Source organism: Rhinatrema bivittatum, chromosome 3 (genome assembly GCF_901001135.1).
Source record: "Rhinatrema bivittatum chromosome 3, aRhiBiv1.1, whole genome shotgun sequence".
NCBI classification, from domain to species: Eukaryota; Metazoa; Chordata; class Amphibia; order Gymnophiona; family Rhinatrematidae; genus Rhinatrema; species Rhinatrema bivittatum.
In genome coordinates, this window is record NC_042617.1 from 66798046 (window position 1) to 66823506 (window position 25461).

Here is a 25461-nt window from a genome sequence, read left to right on the forward strand (position 1 = left end):
CCGGGGAGGGGAGAGAGAGTAAGCGGCATACTTGCGACATCAACCTGCCCATGTGATCGAGGGGTAGGGAGACTGTGCCTGCCAACGTATCGAAGCGAGCCCCAAGGAACTCCAGTACCTGGGTCGGGATAAGCTGGCTCTTGGCAAAACTGACAAACCAGATCAGAGACTGCAGCTGACTCACCACCGAACTGATCACCTTTCGGCAGCGCTGTTCCGATTTTGCCCGAATAAGCCAATCGTCCAGGTAGGGATGTACCAGGATTCCTTCCTGATGTAAGCTCGCCACTACCACCACCAACACCTTAGTGAACCAGCGAGGAGCCGTTGCTAGACCAAAAGGTAGGGCGCGAAACTGAAAATGTTGCCCCAGAATCATGAATCTGAGGAAACGCTGATGCCACCTCTGTATCCCTTGTGAAGATACGCCTCCGTCAGATCCAAAGAAGCCAAAAACTTGCCCTTGTGGACCGCAGCAATGACGAACCGCAACGTCTCCATCCGAAAATGAGGTACCCTCAACACTTTGTTGACCTGCTTGAGATCCAAAATCGAGCAGAAGGTCCCATCCTTCTTGGGAACCATGAAGTAAATGGAGTATCGACTGGTCCGACGCTCTGACGGAGGAACCGGCGCAATGGCCCCCAGAGCCCTCAACCGCTCCAGAGTCTGAAGCACCACCTGTCGCTTGTGCAGAGGCCTGCAAGGGGACATCAGGAAAAAATCCCGGAGGGGACAAGCAAAATCCAAAGCGTAGCCGTGACTTATAATACCTAGGACCCACTGATCGGATGTAATTTTGACCCATTCCTCGTAAAAATGAGACAGCCGACCCCCGATGTACAGGATGGAGGAATGGGTCGGCGTTACTTCATTTTGCAGGCTTGCTGTTGTTGGCAAAGGCGTGGGTCCCGGCTCGCGGAGGCCGCCTGTCTCGAAAGGAAGACGACCAAGACTGAGCTCTGGAAGCCGATTGCCGGGGGCATAGCCCGACGCCTCCCTAGCAGAGCGAAAACGACGCTGACCCCGGAAACGGCCTCGGTAGCTACCGGCGGGATGGGCCGCCTGAGGCCTGTCCTCAGAGAGCTTGTACACCTTGTTGTCCCCCAAAGCTTTAATAAGCTGCTCCAGCTTGTCACCAAACAGCAACTTACCCTGAAAGGGAAAGGAACCGAGCTGAGCTTTAGAAGAGGAATCGGCGGACCAGTTCCGGAGCCACAGCAGTCGGCAAGCCGAAACTGCCGAAGACATGGTGCAAGCCGAGGTCCGCAGGAGATCATATAGGGCGTCTGCTGTATAAGCGACAGCCGATTCCATACAAGCCGCCTGTGCAGCCTCCCCCGTAGGAAGGTCCTGCGATGTCAACATTTGCTGAACCCAGCGGAGCAAGGCTCGTTGCATAAGGCTACTACATACAGCCGCTCGGATTCCCAGAGCGGATACTTCAAATATACGCTTAAGCAACACTTCCAACTTCCTATCCTGCAAGTCCTTAAGGGCCGTGCCCCTCGTCACCGGGATGGTAGTGTGCTTGGCTATGGCTGTGACCGCGGAATCCACCTTAGGGACCTTCAGGAGTTCCAGAGTCTCACCAGGGAGTGGGTATAACTTTTCCATTGCTCTAGTGACCCTTAAGGAGGCTTCCGGGGTTTCCCACTCCCAGGAAACAATCTGCGAGAGTTTCGGGTGAAAAGGAAAGGTCTGCAGTGGATCGCGCAGCCCTGCCAACGCAGCATCCCCCGTAGACACCTCCGACGGGTTTTGAGACACGGGGAGCTCCAGCTCCTGCAGCAAGTGCATAATTAGAGGGTTAAGCTCCTCCCTGTGGAATAGCCGGAGGACCTGCGGATCATCGCCTTCTACTTGGGATGCAGAATCGCCCTTATCATCCAGGGCGAAAGGATCCTGATGAACCGGATCCACGGGTCCACTGGATCAGGACAACCGGGATCCCCTGGGTCCGCGAGATCAGGCAACCTGTGCAGTAACTTCCCACCTGAGGCCCTCGGGACTTTAACTGGAGTGGGAGATTTGTCATCCCACTCCGATTCTGCTTCTAAGTAAGCCTGATGAAGTAATAAAATAAACTTCGAAGAAAATGGTTGCCGCCGCTTTAAGGTGCTGCCGGCAAACCGCAGGGTCTGTGTGGCGGGGAAAGTGGAGGAGGAAGATCCTCCCCTTCTTCTGATGCACTCTCCTCCCCGCTGGAGGCAGGCAAAATGGCCGCCGCTCCCGTGCCGATCGGGAGCGAGCCAGGCCCCTGCCCCCCTGCCATGCGGTCTCCACACGGCTGCCGGCGCCACGAAAAAACTGCCCCCCCCCCCCCCCCGCCAAAACGTCATGTTGTGAAGGCCCCTCGCCCCCGGGAAGGCACCGGGAGCAGAGGCCTTCACGGGAGAGCCGGATCCCCGGCTCTCCACAAGATGTGCAAGCCGTGACCCGAGGCATGAAGAGCAGCCGGGTGGAGGACTCCACCCCCTCTGGAGGCCTGGGAGAACAGGAAGGCGCGGGCCGGATGCCAAAAACCAGGTATCTTATTATCCTCCTTTTTTCTTTCTTTTTTTTTTGTTTTTGTTTTTACAAAAACAGCATTCAGGGCAACGGCTCCTGGGGAGGGGGGGTCAGAGAAACATCTCTGAGAGAGGGGGAGAGTGACCGGCCCACCGGTGAATCCTCCCCCTCTTCTCACCAGGCCCTAGCTGTAAACTCCGGGAAATAAAAAGACAGGACCGAGCCCTGCCCTACCTGCCTGAGTCTGGCTGCTTCAATCACTAACCTAAGGGAAAAGAAAACCTCTTTCTCTTTTTTTTTTTTTTTTAAATGATTCAGACACCAGTGCTGAAGCTGTATTATATAGCCCATGTATTATTAGTTTTGTTTTGGTTTTTTCAAACCTGATGGGGCGCAGCCCCAAAGAAAACCAAAGTCAGAACCGCAGGGTATGCCTCTCAATCTGCTGGAGTCAGAGAAAATACTGAGGGATCGCAGGTGGCACCCCGGGTTATATGGGTGGTGCTTTTCAGTTTTCTCTCTGACTCCATCTGCTGGAAGGGAGGCATAACCCAGCAGTCTGGACTGATCCTGGTACGTACAGGGAATCTGTTTTGCCCTGGTTATATTTGACCCCCGAGGCTTATATATTGATGTTTGTTATGTTTTTGTATTCATTTTGTTCGTGTTAATGCAGAGATAGACAACTCAGGCCTTGGAGACCCACAAACAGGCCAGGTTTTGAGGATATCCACAAGGAATATGCATGAAATAGATTTGCCCATAGTACTTCCATTGTATTCAAATATGCCTCATGCATATTCCTTGTGGATTATTAAATCACAAAACACCCCGGTAGCATGAACATCGTGCAAAAGCCAATATATAAAAAATCCTGCTACAATGGTAAATATGGGCTTGTTTAAAGAGGGACCATCATATAGTGCTTATAAGGCTTTCCAAAACCAGATCTGCCCTGGTTAGCACTGGGACTTTGTAATCATCGGTCTCTCTGTGCGTGGGTTATGAATGCTTGTAATTTTCACTGTGCATATTCATATAGATGCTAGTATATAACAGGCTATCTCCACACTTATCTGCAGAACGTCCACGTATTGGCGAGCCTGGTAATGGATCAGTGTCCATTAGGGATGTGAATCGTTTTTCTGACGGATGAAAATATCACACGTTATTTTCTCATCCGTCAGGAATCGGAAGGTCCCTGAAAGCGATAGGAAAACCTCACAACATTTTTCGTGGGGTTCTCTTATCGTTTTTGGGGGGAGGGGGGTGCTGGAAGAAAGAGCACACAAAAACAACCTCCAAACCCACCCCGACCCTTTAAATCTCATTATTTAGAATCCCCCACCCTCCTGACCCCCCCCAAAACTTTTCTAAAGTACCTGGTGGTCCAGCAGGGGTCCCGGGAGCGATCTCCCACTCTTGGGCTGTCGGCTGCCACTAATCAAGATGGTGCTGATGGCCCTTTGCCCTTACCATGTGACAGAGGCTATCGGTGCCATTGGCCGGCCCCTGTCACATGGTAGGAGCAATGGATGGCCCGCGCCATTTTTAAAGAAGTTCTATCGCTGAATGAATTTTCTTTTCAGCGTCCAGCACGCAGGATCTGACTGACCAAATAAAATTCATATTGTCCACACAAGCGAATCTATTCTCTGAAGAAGGAGATTTACAGTGCCTCCAAAACATTGCAATGGACACTGATCCATTACCAGGCTCGCCAATACGTGGACTTTCTGCAGATAAGTGTGGAGATAGCCTGTTATATACTAGCATCTATATGAATATGCACAGTGAAAATTACAAGCATTCATAACCCACAAAGTCCCAGTGCTAACCAGGGCAGATCCGGTTTTGAAAACCTTATAAGCACTATATGATGGTCCCTCTTTAAACAAGCCCATATTTACCATTGTAGCAAGATTTTTTATATATTCATTGTGGATGTCATGAAAATCTGTCCTGGTTGTGGCACTGTAGTACTGGAGTTGCCTACCCCTGTTTTAATGCTTTGACTTTTTGGTGTTTTGTGTTTTTATCTATGATGTGATGCTTATTCCTTGCCTGGTAAATATACACAGGAAGAGGACCTATTCAACAAATACATTTGTTTATTCATGTACATCATTAACCTATCTAACATTAAAATCTATCTAACACACTCATCCATCACACATACACCCACATATAAAATCAATATTCATCAATAGACATGAAATACACAATGTATATAATGATAGAATTATACAATGTAAATTCTCATTACAATTTTTTCTCAATGTTTAATAATTTATATAAAGTGCTAATAATTTGTAAAGTGCAGATATTATAAAACAACCTGATGTAAGTCCAAATTGTCCAACAAAGATATTCCTTGCCTGGAGCCGATTTTGTATAGGCAAGCAAAAAATATGATTAAATCAATAAAAGAAATAAATGACGATTAGATCCGGGGCAGCCAACTCCGGTCCTCGAGAGCCACAAACAGACCGTTTTTTAGGATATTGACAGTGAATACGTATGAGATGGATTTGTACTCCCTCCGTTTTATGCAAATCAATCTCATGCATATTCATTGTAGATATCCTGAAAACCCAATCTGTTTGTGGCTCTCAAGGACTGAAGTTGGTCACTCCGTGCCTAAGGATGGCACTTACTGAAATAATCATCCTGATCTTTTTGTTCTTTTTCTGTGATTTTGTCATTGGAGGGTCATTTTTTTTTAAAGAATATTTGGTTATTTAAATTTACCGTGGTCCATACTGAAAAGATTGGTCTGACTAAGTTCAGGATTTTGAAGGACAAACCTGGTCTTTGAAATAGTCCCCTCACTGGCTGAGTAAGATATTCCACAACTTAAATTTATCCTGATAAAAAAGAGGCAAAACTTAAACTTAGCCAGGTAAGTTTATCCAGATTGGTCGTGGCCAAGAACAGGTCTAAAGGTATCCAGATACAATTACCCATATAACGTTAAACTTAATCGGCAATATTTTTAATATAGCTGGGTAAGTGCAAAAAACAAATTCTCAGACAAGCAGGATTGAACCCTTACCCCACATCCTTCAAAATAATTTAAAAGTTTTGGGGGGAGTAGCACCCAATCCTTTTCCCAACGCCCCAAAATTAAAATGTCAAAGGCCATAATGGCCCGAGTGCCACTTCCTCCCAGATATTAGAATAAAATGCTTGTCTTTGGTCCCCTCCTGCCATCCTCTCTGCTCTTCTAACTCACTCACATCCCCTACCTCTACTCTTCTCACCCACTTGCAACTCCCATACCCCTCAGGCTGCGTTGGGAGGCAATAGAATCTTACCATGCTGCTGGTATCCTAGAAACGTGGCTGTCAAAGTGACGCATGTCACCGGAAGAATGGAAGACTCTACTGCCTATTGGCATGGCCTTAGGGGTTGCAGGTGGGACATAAGATAGAGGGTGATTCCAGCCAGGTGCTCCTGGGCCTGGATATCTCTGGAAAGGAAGTTCCTCAGTCACTCAGCTCTTGTTTCCTCTGGAATTTTACATATAACCCATCATGCAAGAACAGTTGTTTGTCTGTCTATTTTCTCAGAGCACAGACTTGTCTCTCCCTCTCGATAATTAGCTCTTCAGGATAAGAACTGATTGCAGGACTGCCAGATGCACTCTTCTCTTCCTGGCTCCTGGCTTCCATACCCTGCCGTCCTCGCTCTGCACACGCAGTCAGAGCCAGCTAAATTGCAACTTTTCTACCTTAAATGGTCTCCCAACATTCCTTTGGCTGCCTCCTCTGCTGGCTATGTAGTGCTGTTTTCTAGGTAGGCTAAACAGTACCGTCCTTTTCCCAACTTGATAACACGTGAGTGCTGGAGAACACACAGGAGTTTTTGACATTTTATTATATTCCTTCACCTTGGCTGCGGTGGCTTTCAGACTCTACAGGGTTGAAAACCTCTTTTTAACAGGACTAAAACACATCTCTCAGATCCAGATGCAGCTTGGTCCACACTATAAGGCTCCAACACGTGATAAGATCATGGGGGCAGTAACATGGTTCATAGTAGCTTGCTACATTTATTTTAACTGGTCATACAGGAAAAAAAAATTAGTGGAAAAGTAATTTTGCACTGATATTTTTGTTCCCTAGAAAAATAAAATAAAATAAAAACTGAAAATAAGACTTTTTAAAGTATCCCGGGGGGCGGAGTCCAAGATGGCGTCTGAGTGAGCAGCAGAGAAAGTCGTGCTGAGGAGCTCGAATTTTTCAGCTTTTGAATTTGATTCCTCTTACCAATGCCGCATACGAAACGGAAGGCCCGACTCCGAGAGAGCCAGGCAGATATGGAGGCTCGACAGAGTACAATCCCGACCTTCTTTGCTGCGACGCCGAATTTGCCGGGAGCGAGTGCCGCGACGGTTCGGGGTGAGGAGCGAGCGTCCCCGGCCCAGGCAGATGAGATATCGCTCAGTCCTGGCGCTCCTGAAATGCCGTCCCCGCCCCTGCGAGAGGGCGAATATCGGGAGTCAACACCTAAAAGCTCCCCGTCGAACCGGGAAGTGGAAGGAGGAGAGTTCCTGGTAGAAACGGGAGGAACTGCTCAGTTAGGAGGGTATATACCTCCGATATTGAGAGAAAGCCCCGAGTCTCCATCGCAGAGTGCAAAAAGGGACACTGCACTTGCAGCAGCTGAAAAGGGTGAGTCAAACCCAGAAATAACTCCCTTTCTGGTGAAGCCAGGGGTAATAACGCTGGAAAGCCTTTGGGAAGCAATGGCAGCCATTGAGTCTGCCATTGTGAAATTGTCTAAAGTATGCATGGACTCAAACAAAAGAAGTATTGAAAATGAGAAAAAGATGGAGGTTCAAGAAAATAAAATGAGCGAAATGGAAAATAAGATGAAAAATATAGAGAAACAACAGCTAACTATGATGCAATACGAGACTGTGCTAAATAAAAAGGTGGAAAACATCGAGAATTCTCTTAGGAGTTTAAATGTGAGGGTACTAAACTTCCCGGTTATACCTATAATGCCTCCTATTGATATATTTAAGAAATATCTGACAGAGATATTGAAAATTCCATCGGAAGCTTTGCCGTTGATTGTTAAAGCTTATTATTTACCTCCGAAGAAAAAAAGTGAGGTTGGCCAGGAGGAAGAAGAGCCCTCGGCACAGATGAATATTTCAGACTTGTTAGAATTATCCACAGAGGACACTGTTACAAATAGAGGTGTATTATTTGTGACCTTCGCTTTTGCTTCAGAAAAAAATAATGTGATGAAAATGTTCTTTCGGAAACGACAGGAAAAATACTATGGCCAGAAAATCTGGATCTTTCCCGATATTACCCGGTCAACCCAGGAGAGGAGAAAAAAGTTCATTGAATTAAGAAATGAAGCTTTAACTATCTGCTCTAAAATTGTTATACGTTACCCATGTAAATGCGTAGTTAATTTTCAAAATTTGGTTTATGTATTCTTTGAACCTTCTCAATTAAGATTTTTCATAGACTCACATAAGGCAGCTGAACCAGCAGTGCAGTAGGAATAAGTAGGCGTCCTCATATTCGCCATTAAATTCTTGTTTCAGTTTTCCTAAGATTCTCTCGCTCAGAGAATGTATATGTATCTGCCCCCTACAATTTCTTATTAGCAGGATGATATAAACAGTTTATTTATTTGACCTTTTTGGGGGGTTTTCTAAAGTTGCTGGTATAATTGTTATGTATCATTCTAATTTTCATTTCACAATGATATGTTGTGTAAATAATTTAAAATGCAATAAAAATAAAATAAAAAAAAAACCAAAAAAAAAAAACTGAAAATAAAGCTCCCTAAGCTTTAAGCTGAGATATGGATCATTGAAATTAGATTTTATGACATGAATCTTTGTAACCAATTTTATTGTATTGGCACTTTAACAATTTTATTTTATTTTAGATATTTAATGTTGTTTTATGTGCCTCGATGTAAACCATTATGATGGTATAATTACTTAATGACGGTATAGAAAAATCACTAAATAAATAAATAAACATTCATTTCTAACTAAAACAAAGCAATACATTGAAACAAACATATAACATTGTGCCCTTAATTATTAGGCTGAAAAAAGACCAGAGATCCATGGGATCTGACCTTTTTCTGACTTCCTAATGGCGCTCTCAGCAATGATAATGCAGGTGAAGCCAGCAGGGAGTTCTGAAGGTTTAGTTTAATTTTAATATTTGTGATACTGCCTTTCCATAAAATAATCCTTGGATTAGCTCTCTTTCCTGTGGTCTAAATATGTCATCAGGTCCACTGATCCTTTTCTTCCAAAACCCTTGCTGGCACGCTTTCTTTGTTATAAATCTTTTTATTTGAACTTTAAAGCTTTTGCCAACATTAAGTTTGAAATACGATAAGGAAAGGTCAAATTGCAATGGAGTATACGATCATTCCTGCCCCACCCCCGTGGAATAATTCCTGTTAAATCTTGTCACCACCCATCACCCATGTTTCTTTTGAAGTTATTCAGGGCCTGATGTAATAAAGGGATTTTTCCTATTTGGAGTCTATGGGAGATATGCTTCATGTGTTCAGCTCCTTAGGGTTGTAACCATGACAGCCTCGGTGTTGACTGTGGTGCTTAAAAGGGTGAGAAAGGACTGGCCATGTTTCGCTGGAAAAAAAGCTGTCATATTTATACCGTGACATGTTATTCTTGGAGGCGCTGCCTCTTCGCAGGCTGAATTTGTTTACTTTCTGCTGGTGAGAGCTGGATGTGGAAACTGTATTGGCCCTCTGTGAAAAGGGGATGATTTTTCAATGGGAAGAAATATGGAAAAACCTGATAATGATAATAGTAATGGTCATTTCCCAAAAAGGCCTCGCCTCCCAGCACTGGTATCTAATCACCTTGCAGTAATCTGTGACCCATGAATGTAAAGTGAATCGCTGCCTGCCACTCAAAGAGCAGTGACCATATTTGATCACTTGTACAACATGAGCGTGCAATATAAAACATTTACTTTTCATATGTGTGCTCCTTTTTGTTTCAGAAGCAAATAAGAATGCAAGAAGCAAAAACCATAGAAGCGAAAGCAGTCAAAATCAAAGAATGGGTGACAGTGAAGTTGCATGAGGTATCCTATAGTCTAGATCATTATATAAGACAAAGCAGCAAAACACTAATTCTTTTTTATTTTAGACATTGTCAAACACAGACAACTTACATGTATTTTTATTTGCACACAGACTGATGTAATTGAGCTTGTACGGTGTTATTTGTAAATCCAGACTTGCCGGAGTACTGGGAAGATGGTGGACCCCAAGTCTGGTTATGTTTGGAAGTCAGAGCAGAAGGGGGCCACCCGGTGGCATTCTTGCTATGAGATCAGATTCTCAAACATGAATTTGGATTTTAGATTTAATTAGACGCCTTTTCAGAGCCAGATCTGAGCTCAAGGCCAGTTGCAAGTCCCTGTACCGCTGGTTTGTATCTGAGACAGTGGAGGATGAAGGGACATGCCCAGAATGTTAAGGAGCATCAATGAAAGAAGCAAGAGTTGAACCAGTCTGAAGGAGTAGCCTAGTGGTGAGAACTGAGGGTCATTTTTGCAGTACAAATTTCAGGTTCTACTTTTGTGTCTCAGACCTAGATTTATCATTTTGCTATAAATTTCGCATGAATAGCACCCGTGATTTAAAAAAAAAAAAAAAGCTGTTGTTAGGATAGTTTTCAAAATACCTATTTTCACATCACAAGCCAAGAAGTGCCCAGACAGGCTTTGAGAGAGAGAACATAAGAACATGCCATACTGTGTCAGACCAAGGGTCTATCAAGCCTAGCATCCTGTTTCCAACAGTGGCCAATCCAGGCTACAAGTACCTGGCAAGTACCCAGAAACTAAGTATATCCCATGCTAGTAATAGCAGTGGCTATTTTCTAAGTCAGCTTGATTAATAGCAGGTAATGGACTTCTCCTCCAAGAACTTATCCATACCTTTTTTAAACCCAGCTATACTAACTGCACTAACCATATTCCCTGGCAACAAATTCCAGAGTTTAATTGTGCATTGAATAAAAAATAAAAAATTCCAGAGTTTAATTGTACATTGAGTGAAAAAGAACTTTCTCCGATTAGTTTTAAATATGCTACATGCTAATTTCATGGAGTGACCCCTAGTCCTTCTATTATCCAAAAGAGTAAATAACCGATTCACTTTTACCCGTTCTAGACCTCTCATGATTTTAAACACCTCTATCATATCCCTCCTCAGCTGTCTCTTCTCCAAGTTGAACACTCCTAACCTCTTTAGTCTTTCCTCTTAGGGGAGCTGTTCCATCCCCTTTATCATTTTGGTTGCCCTTCTCTGTACCTTCTCCATCGCAACTATATCTTTTTTGAGATGTGGCGACCAGAACTGTAAACAGTATTCAAGGCGCTGTCTCACCATGGAGCAATACAGAGGCATTATGGCAGTCTCTGTTTTATTCGCCATTCCCTTCCTAATAATTCCTAAAATTCTGTTTGCTTTTTGGACTGCCACAGCACACTGAGCCAATGATTTCAATGTCTTTTCCACTATGACGCCTAGATCTTTTTCCTGGGTGGTAGCTCCTAATATGGAGCCTAACATCGTGTAACTATAGCATGGGTTATTTTTCCCAATATGATCACCTTGCACTTATCCACATTAAATTTCATCTGCCATTTGGATGCCCAATTTTCCAGTCTCTCAAGGTCCTCCTGCAATTTATCACAATTCGCTTGTGATTTAACTACTCTGAATAATTTTGTATCATCTGCAAATTTGATTACCTCACTTGTTACTCCACTGCCCACTCCCTTCCACTGAGAAAATTGTCCATTTAATCCTACTCTCTGTTTCCTGTCTTTTAACCAGTTTGTAATCCACGAAAGGACATCGCCACCTACCTATGACTTTTTACTTTTCCTAGAAGCCTCTCTTGAGGAACTTTGTCGAATGCCTTCTGAAAATCCAAATACACTACATCTACCGGTTCACCTTTATCTACATGTTTATTAATCCCTTCAAAAAGTGAAGCAGATTTGTGAGGCAAGACTTGCCTTGGGTAAAGCCATGCTGACTTTGTTCCATTAAACCATGTCTTTCTATATATTCGTGATTTTGATGTTTAGAACACTTTCCACTATTTTTCCTGGCACTGAAGTCAGGCTAACTAGTCTATAATTTCCCGGATCATCCCTGAAGCCTTTTTTAAATATTGGAGTTACATTAGCTTCCCGTCAGTCTTCAGGTACAATGGATGATTTTAATGATAGGTTACAAATTTTTCATAATAGATCTGAAATTTCATTTTTGAGTTCCTTCAGAACCCTGGGGTATATACCATCTGGTCCAAGTGATTTATTACTCTTCAGTTTGTCAATAAGGCCTACCACATCTTCTAGGTTTACCGTGATTTGGTTCAGCCCATCTGAATCATTATTCATGAAAACCTTCTCTGGAATGGGTATCTCCCCAACATCCTCTTCAGTAAACACTGAAGCAAAAAAATTGTTTAATCTTTCCTTGATGGCCTTATCTTCTCTAAGTGCCCCTTTAACCCCTCGATCATCTAACGGTCCAACTGACTCCTTCGCAGGCTTTCTGCTTTGGCTATATTTTAAAAAGTTTTTAGTGTGAGTTTTTGCCTCTACAGCCAACTTCTTTTCAAATTCTCTCTGAACCTGTCTTATCAATGTCTTGCATTTAACTTGCCAACGCTTATGCTTTATCCTATTTTCTTCTGTTGGATCCTTCTTCCAGTTTTTGAATGAAGATCTTTTGGCTAAAATAGCCTCTTTTACCTCATCCTTTAACCATTCCGGTAATTGTTTTGCCTTCCTTCCACCTTTCCTAATGTATGGAATACATCTGGACTGTGCTTATGGGATGGTATTTTTTCACAATGTCCATACCTCTTGCACACTTTTTACCTTTGTAGCTGCTCCTTTCAGAGAGAAAGAGAGAGAGAGACTCTTTATAAGATGTGCATATAAGTAAAGTATTTATACCTACTTATACTGTAGGAGGGAAAACTAGTAACTCAGGGTGATGGTTTGGTTGTAGCCTGGGTTTTGGGGGGGCAGTTTTACATGCACAGTCAGAGGTATGAACATCACAGTACACATCAGTGAAATTTTGATGTGATTTTGATTTGGAGTGAGAAAAGGTACATAAAATGAGATTTGTACATTGTACTCTTGACCTAGTTTGATGCACTCTCTACCTAGCTGATATCAAGCTAAGTCGAGAGTAGAATGTATACATTTCATCTTTGTGTACCTTTCCTCACTCCAAATCACATCAAATCTTCACTGATGTGTACTGTGCTGTTCATATCTCTGACTGTGCATGTAAAACTGCCCCCCAAAACCTAGACCACCTCAAAACTTTACGTCGCGTTACTAGTTGCATTTCCTACAGTGGCATAAAAGGTTAACTAATATGTGTGCCTCCTCAGAGGCGCTCGCTCTCTCTCTCTCTCTCTCTCTCCTCCCCCTCTCCTGCCCAAAACGGGATTTGCAATTTTTAGCAAATCCTGTTTCGGCCTTCGGGCATATCGCACAGCATAATGCTAGGAAAAAAGTGTAGTTATTTCCAGAGTTAAAACCCTCAAAACGTGCGTTACACTATCGCACGCAATGCTAAGTACCCCTCATTTTAATTTACTCTGGCCAAACTCCTCCCATTCATGAAAAATTTTAAAATTTGCATATGCATCTCACAATGCGTTATTTATCGTGGGCGTTAGGACCCTTACGCCCATGATAAGGCCCTAACGCGTTTTGAAAAATGTCCCTATTAGGTAGTTGCCTGGGTGCATTATGCAGCAGTGCTTAAATAATGAGAGGAAACCTTGGAAATAATGTCTTCAGTGGAAGACAGGGGCATGTGCGTCTTCCCTCACCCTCTTTTTTTTTTGTTTTAAATCCTCCAGCTTCCCTGACTGTTCAGTATCATTCCAGCCCCTCAAACCCTACTATTCAGTAAAAAGCAAAACTCTGGAACAGCAGAGGGACATTCACTTGCCTAGATATGGGTTTTTAAATCTTCACATTGCCCCCAGGTTCTGTACTACAGGTACCCTAAAGTATGTACCTTGACACATAGAAATGTCTAGCTTTGTACTTGAGAGCCAGGGACAGATCTTGAAATATATCTGCATATTCGTAGTCTTAAGAGTTTGGTCAGTTTGCCTTGCTTTTCGTATTCTGGAAACTGGACCCCATTGTCGCCACTGAGGACTGGTGTGGGCCACGTCTGCTGCAACCATTCAGAAGGGCCTATGCTACCGATGGTTGCATTCTTTATGCTGAATTTCTTTTTTGTTTTAAATTTCAATATGCTTCAAGCACTGATGGAAAGGTGCAGTCATGCATGACTCAAGAAGTTCAGTTGACCACAGGTCACCAGTATGTGATTTGAGAATCTGAACCCCTTTGTTAAGGAATGCTGGGATAGGTAGGTCCCTTTTACTTGTCCATAAACAGAATTTCCAATCTAGATTTGATTTGAGATTAAAAACTAGAAAATGTGGTCTAGCCTCATAACCCATAGATGACTTGGGGCATAGCGGGTGGCATTCATTTGTAGTTCTGGTTCCACTTCAGTCAGGGACTTAATTGATGTTTTTGGCACACACCTTGCCCTGCTCTCTTGATCTTTAATGGGAAGGATTCAGGGTTTTTGGAAGGGAATTAAAAAAATTGGTGGCAATTGTTTACAGCTGTGGTGTCGCAGCAAAGATATGCAGATTGAAGGAGTGGTTTTGACCAGTCCTGCTGAATCAGTTTCACTTTAATCTGTAAGGTCTTTACTGCCCTATGGGAGCTGTAAGCCCATTTTAGCACTGCATCATGGCCCTGATATTGGACATACTGAATAACAATAAAAGGCTAAAAGAAAGAAATATTTTTACCCTGTCCATTCCATCATGATTCAAGTTTGGGGTTTTATCCATTGCTTACCTCCTAGCTCTAAATCTACCTGTTTGGGCAGAGAACTCCTGAACATAGTAGCGATATAGTAAATGTTCTGAAAATGATAAAAATAAGATTCACGTAGTTTGTGATTGTCCTGTTTTTTGTTCTCTGACATTATTTTATTCTCCTGTTTCCATTGTGCTTCGTTTGGCACTGTGCATGGGGAGTGATGTAGAGGATAGAAACGGAGAGTAAATAGTCAGAACCCCATATTGGTGGTATCTGAGTAAAATATGTTCAAGCCACTAGCGATAAAGGAACATATAGGTCAAGGGTGTTAGAGTTACAAGTTCATTTTCCTTCCAGATTGTAACACATGTCAAATATATTAAGAATGCAGCACAATACATTACTAATTCATTTTACTTTTAGCTTGAAATGGAGAATGAAAACCTTCGCTTGATGAACAGAAAGCACACAGAAGAGATAAAGGCGCTACAGTCTAAACTGCAAGGTAAATGGTTCAGCCCTTGTTAAAACTTTTACAAGCTGGGTGGGACAGAGGACACTGCCAGGTAGCACTTACAGCCCTCGGGAAGGAGGAAGTCCCAATTGTCATGCAAGAGCAACACCCACTGTCTGGTAGCATAATTGTGCTGCCCCCCCCCGAAGAGAATTGCATTCAATGGTCCTCAGCTGAGGAGATTGTCACTGGGCTGGATGGGAGGAAGCACTGAAATGAGGGGGAATCCTGGGGTAACTGCAAGTGAAGGCTGATGGTGCCATCGCCCAGCGTGGGCAGGGTTGACTTGAGCTGAATCCCCAAAGGAGCATGAGGAAGCTGGCAGGCCCAAAACCGAACCCTGATCCGAACATACAGCATTCAGTACCGGAGTACAAGGAGGCCCTCTCGTTCAGTGAAGACTGTATGGGCAGCTCCTACCAGAGCAAATAAACGACTCCCGCCGTGCTAAATCTCTGGCTTTCTCCTCAGTATTTGTGTCTTGGAGATATTCAGAAATATTGCTAGGGGTTTTCCCGAAACTGATCTCAAGTCTGCAAGAATTCAGTACTGCGCCTCTTTAATTTGCTCTGATCGGGAGCACTGACTATCGTCCTGGTTACAGTGTGCACCCTGACAAAAGAAATCCCCAAATAAATAAGAGCGGCTGGGTCAATGTTCAGTAAGCTGGCCAGTGGCAAAGTTATTCCGGTAAAGTTACCCCGATTATTCAGCAGAATATTCTTCGCTAAAGTTTACCTGAATAAATTTAATCCCGGTGACTTTGCCGCTTGCTGGCTTACTGAATATTGATTTAAAAAAAAACAAACAAAAAAACAATAGCGCCGTGCAGTGGCAGAGTTCCTCTCTCCTGATGCCACCGCAATAAAAGGTATAGGGCCCCCCCCCCTCCGATGCCAAATAAATGCAAATTGTAGAGACTGAGAGGGCCCTCCCCCTCTTCCGATGCCAACAGGATGAAAAGTGTAGCGCCCCCTCCCTTCCTGTCCTAGTCAAGCAAAAATTGCAGCAGTGGAGCGGGCCCCCTCCTGCCATTCCAAATCCACAATCTCAGACTCCCCCCACGCCAAAGTTTTTATGTAAACCAGTGGGAGAAGAAGGGACTTTTCCCTTCTCCCGCTAGCCCAAATAGTAAATGCCGGCACAGCACTCAGCTGTACCAGCATTTAATATTCATTTATTCACTTCACTGGCCACTGATTGGTCCCTCGAAGAAACCAATCAGTGAAGTGGCCCTTGAAGGGCCCATTTGTCTCCTATTTATTGGTAATTAAAGGCCAAGCTTTTTCCCGTAGATACAAAATGGGGGAAAAAAAATCTTAGAATAACAGTCCCTAGATGCTACCCAGGCTGATGATGTAAAAGGACAAAAATAAATTAGGTGCAAGTTAAATTTAAGCTATTTTGATTTCTAAGGCTTGTTTTTTCCTTCCTCTTTGTTTATTTGAATTGTGGTATAGAACTCGAGGTAAAGAAAACCTATGCTCCTTCGGCAGAAAATCCCGGAGAAGGCCAGACACTGAGCAGTTTGACTTTGGGCTGTTTTCTAAACAGAGCAAAAAGTCCTCAGCCGGTGAAGGGATCAGATGACAGCAGCAAATTATCAACCAAAGAATCTGGCCTCAGTGATGGAAATAACACGTTAGGTAATCAGTGTTTGTAGTATTGCTATACAATGTTGCACCATGATAGAAAACAGTAAAAGTGTTACGAGTGCCGACTGCAGCAGACCCGCGGCACGGCCCTCTCACCTTTTCTTAAGGACTCCAGCCTCTGGTTCCTCCTCGCAGGCAGCGGTGGGCCGCCAGCTCTGTCCTCGGGCCTCCCCCGGTGCCTCCGGCCCCGTTGCAGCTTCCAGCATTCCCGGTCCCGATGCCAATACTCGTCGGGCCTCTCCGCATGGCCAGCGGAGAGACGCCACCACTCACGCTGCGCCCTTTTCTTACCAGATATTCCTCTCTCTATGCAGCCCAGCATTCTTCTGGCTTTGGCTATCGCCGTGTCACACTGCTTTGTCGACTTCAGTTAGACACTATCACCCCAAGGTCTCTTTCCTGCTCCGTGCACATCAGCCCTTTCCACCCCCCAACGCATATAGTTCTTTTGGATTACCACACCCCAGATGCATGACTCTGCATTTCTTGGCATTGAATCCCAGCTGCCATATCTTTGACCACTCTTCCAGCTTCCTTAAATCTTGTCTCATTCTCTGTACTCCTTCCGGCGTGACCACTCTGTTGTACATCTTAGTATCATCCGCAAATAGACAAATTTTACCTTCTATCCCTTCCGCAATGTCGCTCAGGAAGATGTTGAACAGAACCAGTCCCAACACTGATCCCTGTGGCACTCCACTTAATACCATTCTCTCTTCAGAGTAGGTTCCATTTACCATCACCCGTTGTCTTCTATCCCGTCAACCAGTTTGTAATCCACGCCAACACCTTGGAGTTGACTCCCAAGCTTCTCATTTTGTTGATGAGTCTTCTGTGTGGGACCATATCAAAAGCTTTACTAAAATCCAAGTAAATGACATCGAGCGCTCTTCCCTGATCTACCGTATTTCCACGACAATAACCCGCCCACGTATATAACCCGCCCACACACATAACCCGCAGGTTTTCAAGATTTATGAAAAAAAGTTTTAATATACCCCGCCTCCTCATATAACCCGCAATTCAAAAAAAAAATAAATTTTTAAATACCTGTCGGAGGGCCGCGTGGGTCCAGGCGGGCGGCGGGAGCCGGGTGGTCGCGTGTTAAATCTAGGCCGCGGGCGGGTGGGCGCTTGTTCCAGGCGGGGGCGGGTGGACGCGCGTTAGTTCGAGACGGCCGGCGGGTGGTCGCGTGTTAAATCTAGGCCGGGTCGCACAGGCGCGCATTCATTCACTGCCGGTGGGGGCTGCGGCAGCCCCCACCGGCAGTGAATGAATGCGCACCGAAAGCAGCTTGTTCCAGGCGGCGGTGGCGGGTGGACGCGCGTTAGTTCGAGGCGGGTGGTCGCGTGTTAAATCTAGGCCGGGTCGCTCAAGGCAATCTAGGCCGGGTCGCTCAAGGCAGTCACATGCCGTGACGTCACGGCATGTGACTGCCTTGAGCATCGAATCGCAGGGGTCGCATTCATTCATCCAGGCGGAGGAGCCGGCTGCTTTCGCCGCTACTGCCTTGAGCGCCGAAAGCAGCCGGCAGCGGCAGCTGAAAGCAGCCGGCTCCTCCGCCTGGATGAATGAATTCATTCACTGCCGGTGGGGGCTGCCCCAGCCCCCACCGGCAGTGAATGAATGCGACCCCTGCGATTCGATGCTCAAGGCAGTCACATGCCGTGACGTCACGGCATGTGACTGCCTTGAGCGACCCGGCCTAGATTGCCTTGAGCGACCCGGCCTAGATTTAACACGCGACCACCCGCCTCGAACTAACGCGCGTCCACCCGCCACCGCCGCCTGGAACAAGCTGCTTTCGGCGCGCATTCATTCACTGCCGGTGGGGGCTGCCCCCATCGGCAGTGAATGAATGCGCGCCTGTGCGACCCGGCCTAGATTTAACACGCGACCACCCGCCGGCCGTCTCGAACTAACGCGCGTCCACCCGCCCCCGCCGCCGCCTGGAACAAGCGCCCACCCGCCTGCGGCCTAGATTTAACACGCGACCAATCAGGAAGCGGCCGGGCGCAGGGATAGGACGGACTCCTCTCAGCTGCAGCCTATTCAGAGTCGGGAAACTTTATTGGTTGTAAAATTTTTTCTGGATAACCCGCCCACGTTTATACCCCGCGGGGGGCATGCGGGGTAGGTAAAAACGCACATTACCCGCGGGTTATATGCGTGGAAATACGGTAGTTCTCTACTCACCCCATCAAAGAAATCAATTAGATTTGTCTGGCAGGACCTTCCCCTGGTGAATCCATGCTGCTTCTGATCAAGCAACCCACCGGATTGTAGATAGTTGACTATCTTTTCCTTCAGCAGAGTATCCATTAATTTTCCTACCACCGAGGTGATGCTAACCGACCTGTAGTTTCCAGCCTCTTCTCTGCTTCCACTCTTGTGAAGCGGGACCACCACCACTGCTCTTCTCCAGTCACTAGGCACTACACCCTTTTCCAAAGATCTATTGAACAGGTCACACAGTGGACCTGCCAGCACATCTCTGAGTTCCCTCAGTATTCTGGGGTGAACTTCATCAGGCCCCATGGCTTTGTCCACTTTCAGTTTTCTTAGCTCTTCTCGTACATTATCTTCCGTAAATGGAGTTTCATCTACTCCACCCCCTTCTACAGTCTTGATAACAAGGGACGGTCCTTCTCCAGAGTCTTCTTTTGCGTCGGGCCCACATTTTTTTTGGAATTGGGGGAGAATAGCTATTAGCCTCATCAATATGCATTTGCATGTGATGAGCACTAATCCCCTTATAGCATAAGGGGTTGTGGATGTGCGTTAACCAGTGCGCTCAGCTGAGTGCACAGTATTGCATCGGCCTATAAGTTTGTACCTGAGGTAATAGGGGGAAATGACTTGCCCAAGGTCACTAGGCACATCAGTGGGATTTGAAGTCTGGCTTCCCTGGTTCACAGCTCACTGCTCTAATCACTAGGCTACTCCTCCTCAATGTGGGTAGTAGCTCTCAAAGTGACACTATGCTATTGATTGTTCTGTTTTCCATGTTTAACATTTATAAATTTTTAGTTTATTTTTGGGGGTGTGGAGTGTGGAGTTCACTGACTGTAGAACATCTTCCGCCTTTTCTTCCTGAAGACAGCATTGCAAAGTTGGTTTGTTTGCTGTGGTAGAAGAGGAGGGAATGTTAGTAAGAATTTAGATTTTGTACCCTGTACCAGTGCAGCTCTTCAAGAGGTCTTATTTTATTTTGCAGACCTGGATGTCAGAGAAAAATCCCAATGTGGTCAAGCACAAGACAGCAACAAAGGTCAGGGGCCACTGCACCAGAGCCTGTGTGCTTCAGAGCCAAGTCGAAAAGGAAGGAACGGCTATACAGTGAAAGACGTGGACGCAGGTATATCAAAGTGCCTGCGGGTCACTGCAAGTGGCTGGAGCTCCGATGAAGAAGAGGGCAGGAACAAGTCTAGGTGTGCGTCCACACTTTCAAGTCCCACGTCAGAGGAAGGAAACAAGTACAGCCGAATGGGGAGCGAAATGTATCTGACAGCATCTGACGACAGCGGCTCCCTCTGTGAGGAGGAAAACCCGGCGCTTCAGAGAACCCAGCAGAAGAAGCTGCCTTCCTGGCAGCCGGCAGCCCAGCAGAAGGCCCAAATGAATGTGGTGGCAAAGGGCAAATCAGAATTTTTAACTGATAAAAGAGACCACGACAGCTCCTCAGACGAACTCAGTAAGAAATTTCAGTCTCAGAGACTGGACTATTCCTCCTCGTCTAGTGAGGCAAATACTCCAAGTCCTATTGTAACCCCTTCTCTTGCACCGAAGCATCCAACCCAGTTGTCAGCCGCAGGAGCTAAGTGTGCAACCGTACAGGATTTGTCCTCCAACCTGCCTTCTCTAAAGCTACGGACACCTAATGTGCTCAGTGCCAACATGGCTTTAGTGAAAAAGCACTTAAGCCAACCCCAGCTGAGCTCTGATAAGATGTTTGGGAGAAACAGGAATGCCATAAGCATGATCCGGCCATTTAGACCTCAGGAAACAGATATCGATCTGGTTGATGGAAACGATGCTGGGTTTTTAGAGAAGATGGAGGTTGTGTATGATGAGGGGGTGTTTTCCTATGATTCTTCCGAAGCGCAGAGCGCTGAAGAGCAGGACTCGGGCGAGCTGGCAGCAAAGACACCCAACAACAAACCTCCAACACCTCCGCTTCATCGCTTCCCCTCCTGGGTATGTGCCGTGGTTTTCCTTATCCAGGTGTTCCGTGTCTCTAGTTACTTTGCATGACCAACTTTTCCATTGTGTTATATAGTCTGATATTTTGTGCATTGCTGCTCTTTATTTTTCCCACTATTTGGGCAGCTGCCACCGTTGGCTCTGAAACCTGTGAGCAAAGATCTCCCAGTAGTGCAAGCCTGTGATTAATGTCAGCTGTTGCACGGCTGCTCTGCCGTGGCCGTCTCCCAGTGTGGGAAATATGAAGTGAATGCAGAGCCGTCCTTCTCGGAGCCAGACAGTCTCACATCTGCTGGTCAGAGTCAGCGACTGGCAGTCACACATCAAACAGATGGCTTCTGGTGGGATCATGATCAGAAAAGTGGCAGACTTGAAGTGGATTCATGCCACCAGAAGCCTTTCAAGGGGGGGAGGGCTGTTTTAGACCACGAGGGCGATTTTCAAAAAGCCATCTATGCGGGTAGATAGGCGTACGTGAAAATGGCACCCCCTCCTCGCGACCAGTTAACGGCATGCGTTCCTTTAGTTTCATTGATAAGGGGCGTCCCTATGGCAGGTTTAGGTGGTGATTGGAGAGTAAAACAGTGCATGTACTTGGCATCTCCAAAAGCGCATGCGCTATTTTAACCCCACTTCCCTCTGCTGCCAGCACAAATGGCAGGTACAAAGTGCACAGGCACTTTTAATGATGCGTATTTTACACTGATTTTCTAATTTTGAAAACCGGCCGCAAGGTTTGCACGGTAAAAGTAGCTGCCGACTTTTCAACTACCCTGGTTCCTCCAACTGCCCCCGAAGTCAGCTATGGAAATAGAAATCAAATCCTGCATCCTTCATAGTGGAGTAACTTCATCCCGGCAGGGAAAGGAGCTGAGACAAAAGGCACTAAACCTTCTTCCATAGACACGACATGGGACAAAAGCTTTAGCAAATAGGCCTCAAAGTGTTTAATGCCTTTTTGACTAGTATGGGGGTCCAAAAGGCACCACAAAGCTTTCAGGTTGACCTCCAAAAAATAATTTCTTCCATTTTTTTCTCATTCTGGAAAGTAAACCCTTTCCTTGCTCTCCTCTAGCTAAGAACATTGCTGTTGATTTTCCATGTTTTAAATTTGAGCCATATGTGTCGCTCCTCAGGCAGGGCGTAAGAGGCAGAATTGAAGAATACCTGGTTGGTTTCCTGTATGATTCAGAGTTAAACAAACACCAGGAATCCAAATCCGTTTCTCTCGTTGGTCGCTACAGAGGGGAAATTTTGCCATTCAGACTTTGTAGCAGATTTTCAGCGGGGAAGAAGGGAAAACTCCACAGGTAGATTCCCCTTGCAAATGAGCCCGTGTATAGTACGTGTGCTAACCCCCCCTGCTTACTCTGCACCTGTTGTTTGTGGGGGCATTGAGGGATAAAATAGTGCACATCGTTTTGAAGATGGCAAGCGAGTGCAGTTTTTACTCTCCCACTCTAAGCACGCCCCTGGCTGCAGGCTGGTTGTCTGACATTTTGAAGGTAATTTTAACTGGACAGGGGAGAGCAGTTTTCAGCCAAGCCCATTTTACCTGGGTAAATTAGTATTTACCCAAGTAAAAGCAAAAGCCCCGTTATCCAGCACTCGGCTGTCCAGGATACTCAACTAGCTAGCATCTCGCCCCAGGCAGCAGCTCGGGAGGGAAGGGGTTGGATTGGGGAGCAGAGTAGCTTTTCTCTGCTTTGCTCTGTGCTCTATCCCTTCCAGCCTCACCCCCTTTCCCTCCTATTCCATGCAAGAGATAGGAAGGCAGGGGAGGAAGGAGATTAGGGAGCACCAGCAGCTTTTCTCTGCTGTGCTCTGGCCACTCCAGCATCTCTCCTCACCCCTCCTGTTCCCTGGGAGGGATTGGAAGCAGAGGACTCTCGTATAACCAGCATATTTGATTAACCAGCTAGCCTATTCCCCATGCTTGCTGGATAATGGAGCTTTTACTGTACATGCCTTTGAAAATTGTCCTGTAGATATCTGGAACAGAGGTTCCCAAACCTGGCCTGGAGGACCCCCAGCCAGTCAGGTTTTCAGGATATCTATAATGAATATATATGCATGAGATAAATCTGTGCATTCAGGTTTCTCATGCCTATTCATTGTGGATATCCTGAAAATCTGACTGGCTGGGGAAGCCTCCAGGACAGTTTGGGAACCACTGGTCTAGAATAAAAGCAATAAAACATTTCTCTTAATCTCGAAGGAGGAAAAGCTTTGTCTTACAGAATGATCTAGAGTAAAGGAACAATTTTGTCAACATTAAAATTTATCAGAAATTTCACCCCATGTTTTTTCCCTGTTATGATGAAGGGTCATTTTCCATCTTCTGTGGGGACAGATTTGAGGGTTGAATAATCTGTAGGTCCTAATTATTTTTATAAGTATAATTTGAGGTGAGTTCATGGCTCTTTTCAACAGCAGGGCTTCTCTGTTGCTCTTCAGCAGGGACTATTTCAAGACCCCTATTGCATGGCATTTTCAGCCATTGTAGCTTTTACTATGAACTTGGTAAACCACCCCTGCTTAGGTAGAACAACCCTTAGCCTTGTCACTACAGATAAAATAAAAAGCACTAATTTGTATAAATACGTTCAGCCTAACAACTGGAATGACACCATCTATTATGAAATGAATGGTCAATATGCAAATGGTTTGTCTGACTAAATTTGCGACAGCCAGACGAACTGCGGTTTTTAAAATTCCTTCACTTTGACTACCTCCACGTTATCGAGCTAAGTAGTTAGCTGGATAAAATTTATCAGTAATGTGGAGACATTCTGGGGCAGAGTTAGCTTAGCTGAATAAATCTGATATTCAGAGTTAGCTGAATAACTTATCTGGCTAAGTGTGGTCATATTGGAGAGCAGTCCTAAAATTAGCCTGATAAGTTTATCGGGTTAACTAGAACCTTATCTGAGTTTTCTTTAACCATGGGTGTAGTTCCTCAAGTATGTAAGACTGCAATTATTTCACCTCATTTGAAACATGATAAATTGGACCCAAGACTATGCAGTAATTACCATTCTATACCAAATCTGCCATCTGTGGCTAAGGTGAAGAAAAAGTGATTACTAAACAAATCTTCACTCATTTGGAAAATGCTGATATATTGGATTCAGCACAAGGAGGTTTTAGGAAGGCCTGTAGTACAGAGACCTTAATGGTCTCTCTGATGGAGGATACCCTACCCAGGCAAGATAGAGGAGAAAATGCACTTTTTAATTTTATTAGATCTTTCAACTGCATTTGATTTGGTAGATCATAAAATCTTGTTACAAAGATGTGGATTGTTAGGGTTAAGAAATTTGGTGATTGCTTGGCTTGAAAGTTTTTTGCAAGGGCAAATACAGAGGGTAGTGTTTCAGGGTATATAACCTGTAGTGTGAAAGAGGAAAGTCTTGGAGTTCCTCTGGGCTTTTCTATCTCTCCACTGCTGTTTAACATCTTTATGTGACAAATAGGGAGTATGGTGTGTGAAGCATATATTTATGCTGATGATATCCAGATCTCGGCATCTTTGGGCTCAGATCTGGAGGAAACCTCTTAACTCATGAATCAATGCTTGCAAAATGTAACTGAATGGGTAGGGGCTAGTAAATTAATTTTGAATGCCAGTAAAACAGAGGTTTTGTGGTTGAGGGTAGGAATAATTATAAAGGAGATTAAATTAAAGGAGGTGGAATTGGAACCAAAAAAGAAGGTCAAATTGTTGGGTATTGTGTTAGACTTACATTTGAAATTAGATAGTCTTATCTCTCAAATGGCTCGTAACATCTATTTGAAAGTGAAATTGATGTGACAATTTTGATCCTATTTGGATTTGGCTATGTTGAAAACAGCGGCTTATGCCCATGTCAGCTACTGTAATGCATTGTTTATGGGTCTTCTATCAAAATTGACATGAAAACTTCAGGTAATTGGTTCGTATTATTACAGGTAATACAAGAAGAACCTCTGCCAGTCCTTTACTGTTGGGCCTACATTGGCTCACAGTGAAGGAAAGTTATAAGGTTAAGGTATTATTGATGTAGTTTAAGGTTTTGCGTGGTCAGTGTCCGCCATATTTGAGAGGTAAATTAAAATGGTATGAATCAGGTAGGAATTTGAGGTCGGTGAATACAATATCTGTTACAACTCCCTGACATAAAAAGGTTTCAGCAGCAGGGGATAGCAAATAGATTATTCCGATTTATGATTCCAGGCATGTGGAATGGTTTACCACAAGATCTTAGGGAAGAGAAGGAAATTTTGAATTTCAGAAAGAAATTAAAATCATGGCTCATGTCAATGGTTTGGTGAGTGATTAGCAAAAAGGAAAAAAATGTTTGTTAATACTGGTCTGTTGAGTGATTGTTTTATGGTATATGGTTTTTATGTAATGATCATGTTGTAAATCGCTTTGAGAGATGTACTCAGGAAGGTGATTAAGAAACATTTTTTAAATAAATATTCGGCAGAGCTCCTAATTTGACAGTGCTCCATTGAATATTCTGGTTAACTTTCGCCAGACTTGTCCGCTCCCCACTCTGCTGAATATTGGGCTGTGAGAGCCTTGCTCTGTAGACTGGCAAAGTGTATGTCTCCAATGCTTAGCAGGCCAGTTCTTAATTTTCCCTGTCCAAATCTCATTTGGACA

General features: G+C 44.8%; 1 protein-coding gene across 4 annotated transcripts in view; it reads left to right on the forward strand.

Annotated features, from left to right (window-relative positions):
* The window catches only part of PLEKHH2 (pleckstrin homology, MyTH4 and FERM domain containing H2), a 230063-nt gene that overhangs the window by 68644 nt on the left and 135958 nt on the right, over nt 1–25461 (forward strand). For 3 of the 4 annotated variants that reach the window (XM_029593325.1, XM_029593326.1, XM_029593327.1), the window contains 4 exons: nt 9534–9617; nt 14862–14943; nt 16413–16598; nt 19825–20804. In XM_029593325.1, coding sequence (XP_029449185.1) covers nt 9534–9617; nt 14862–14943; nt 16413–16598; nt 19825–20804 — 1332 coding nt within the window. The remainder of the gene's footprint in view (nt 1–9533; nt 9618–14861; nt 14944–16412; nt 16599–19824; nt 20805–25461) is intronic. The other variant, XM_029593328.1, reaches the window with a different exon arrangement.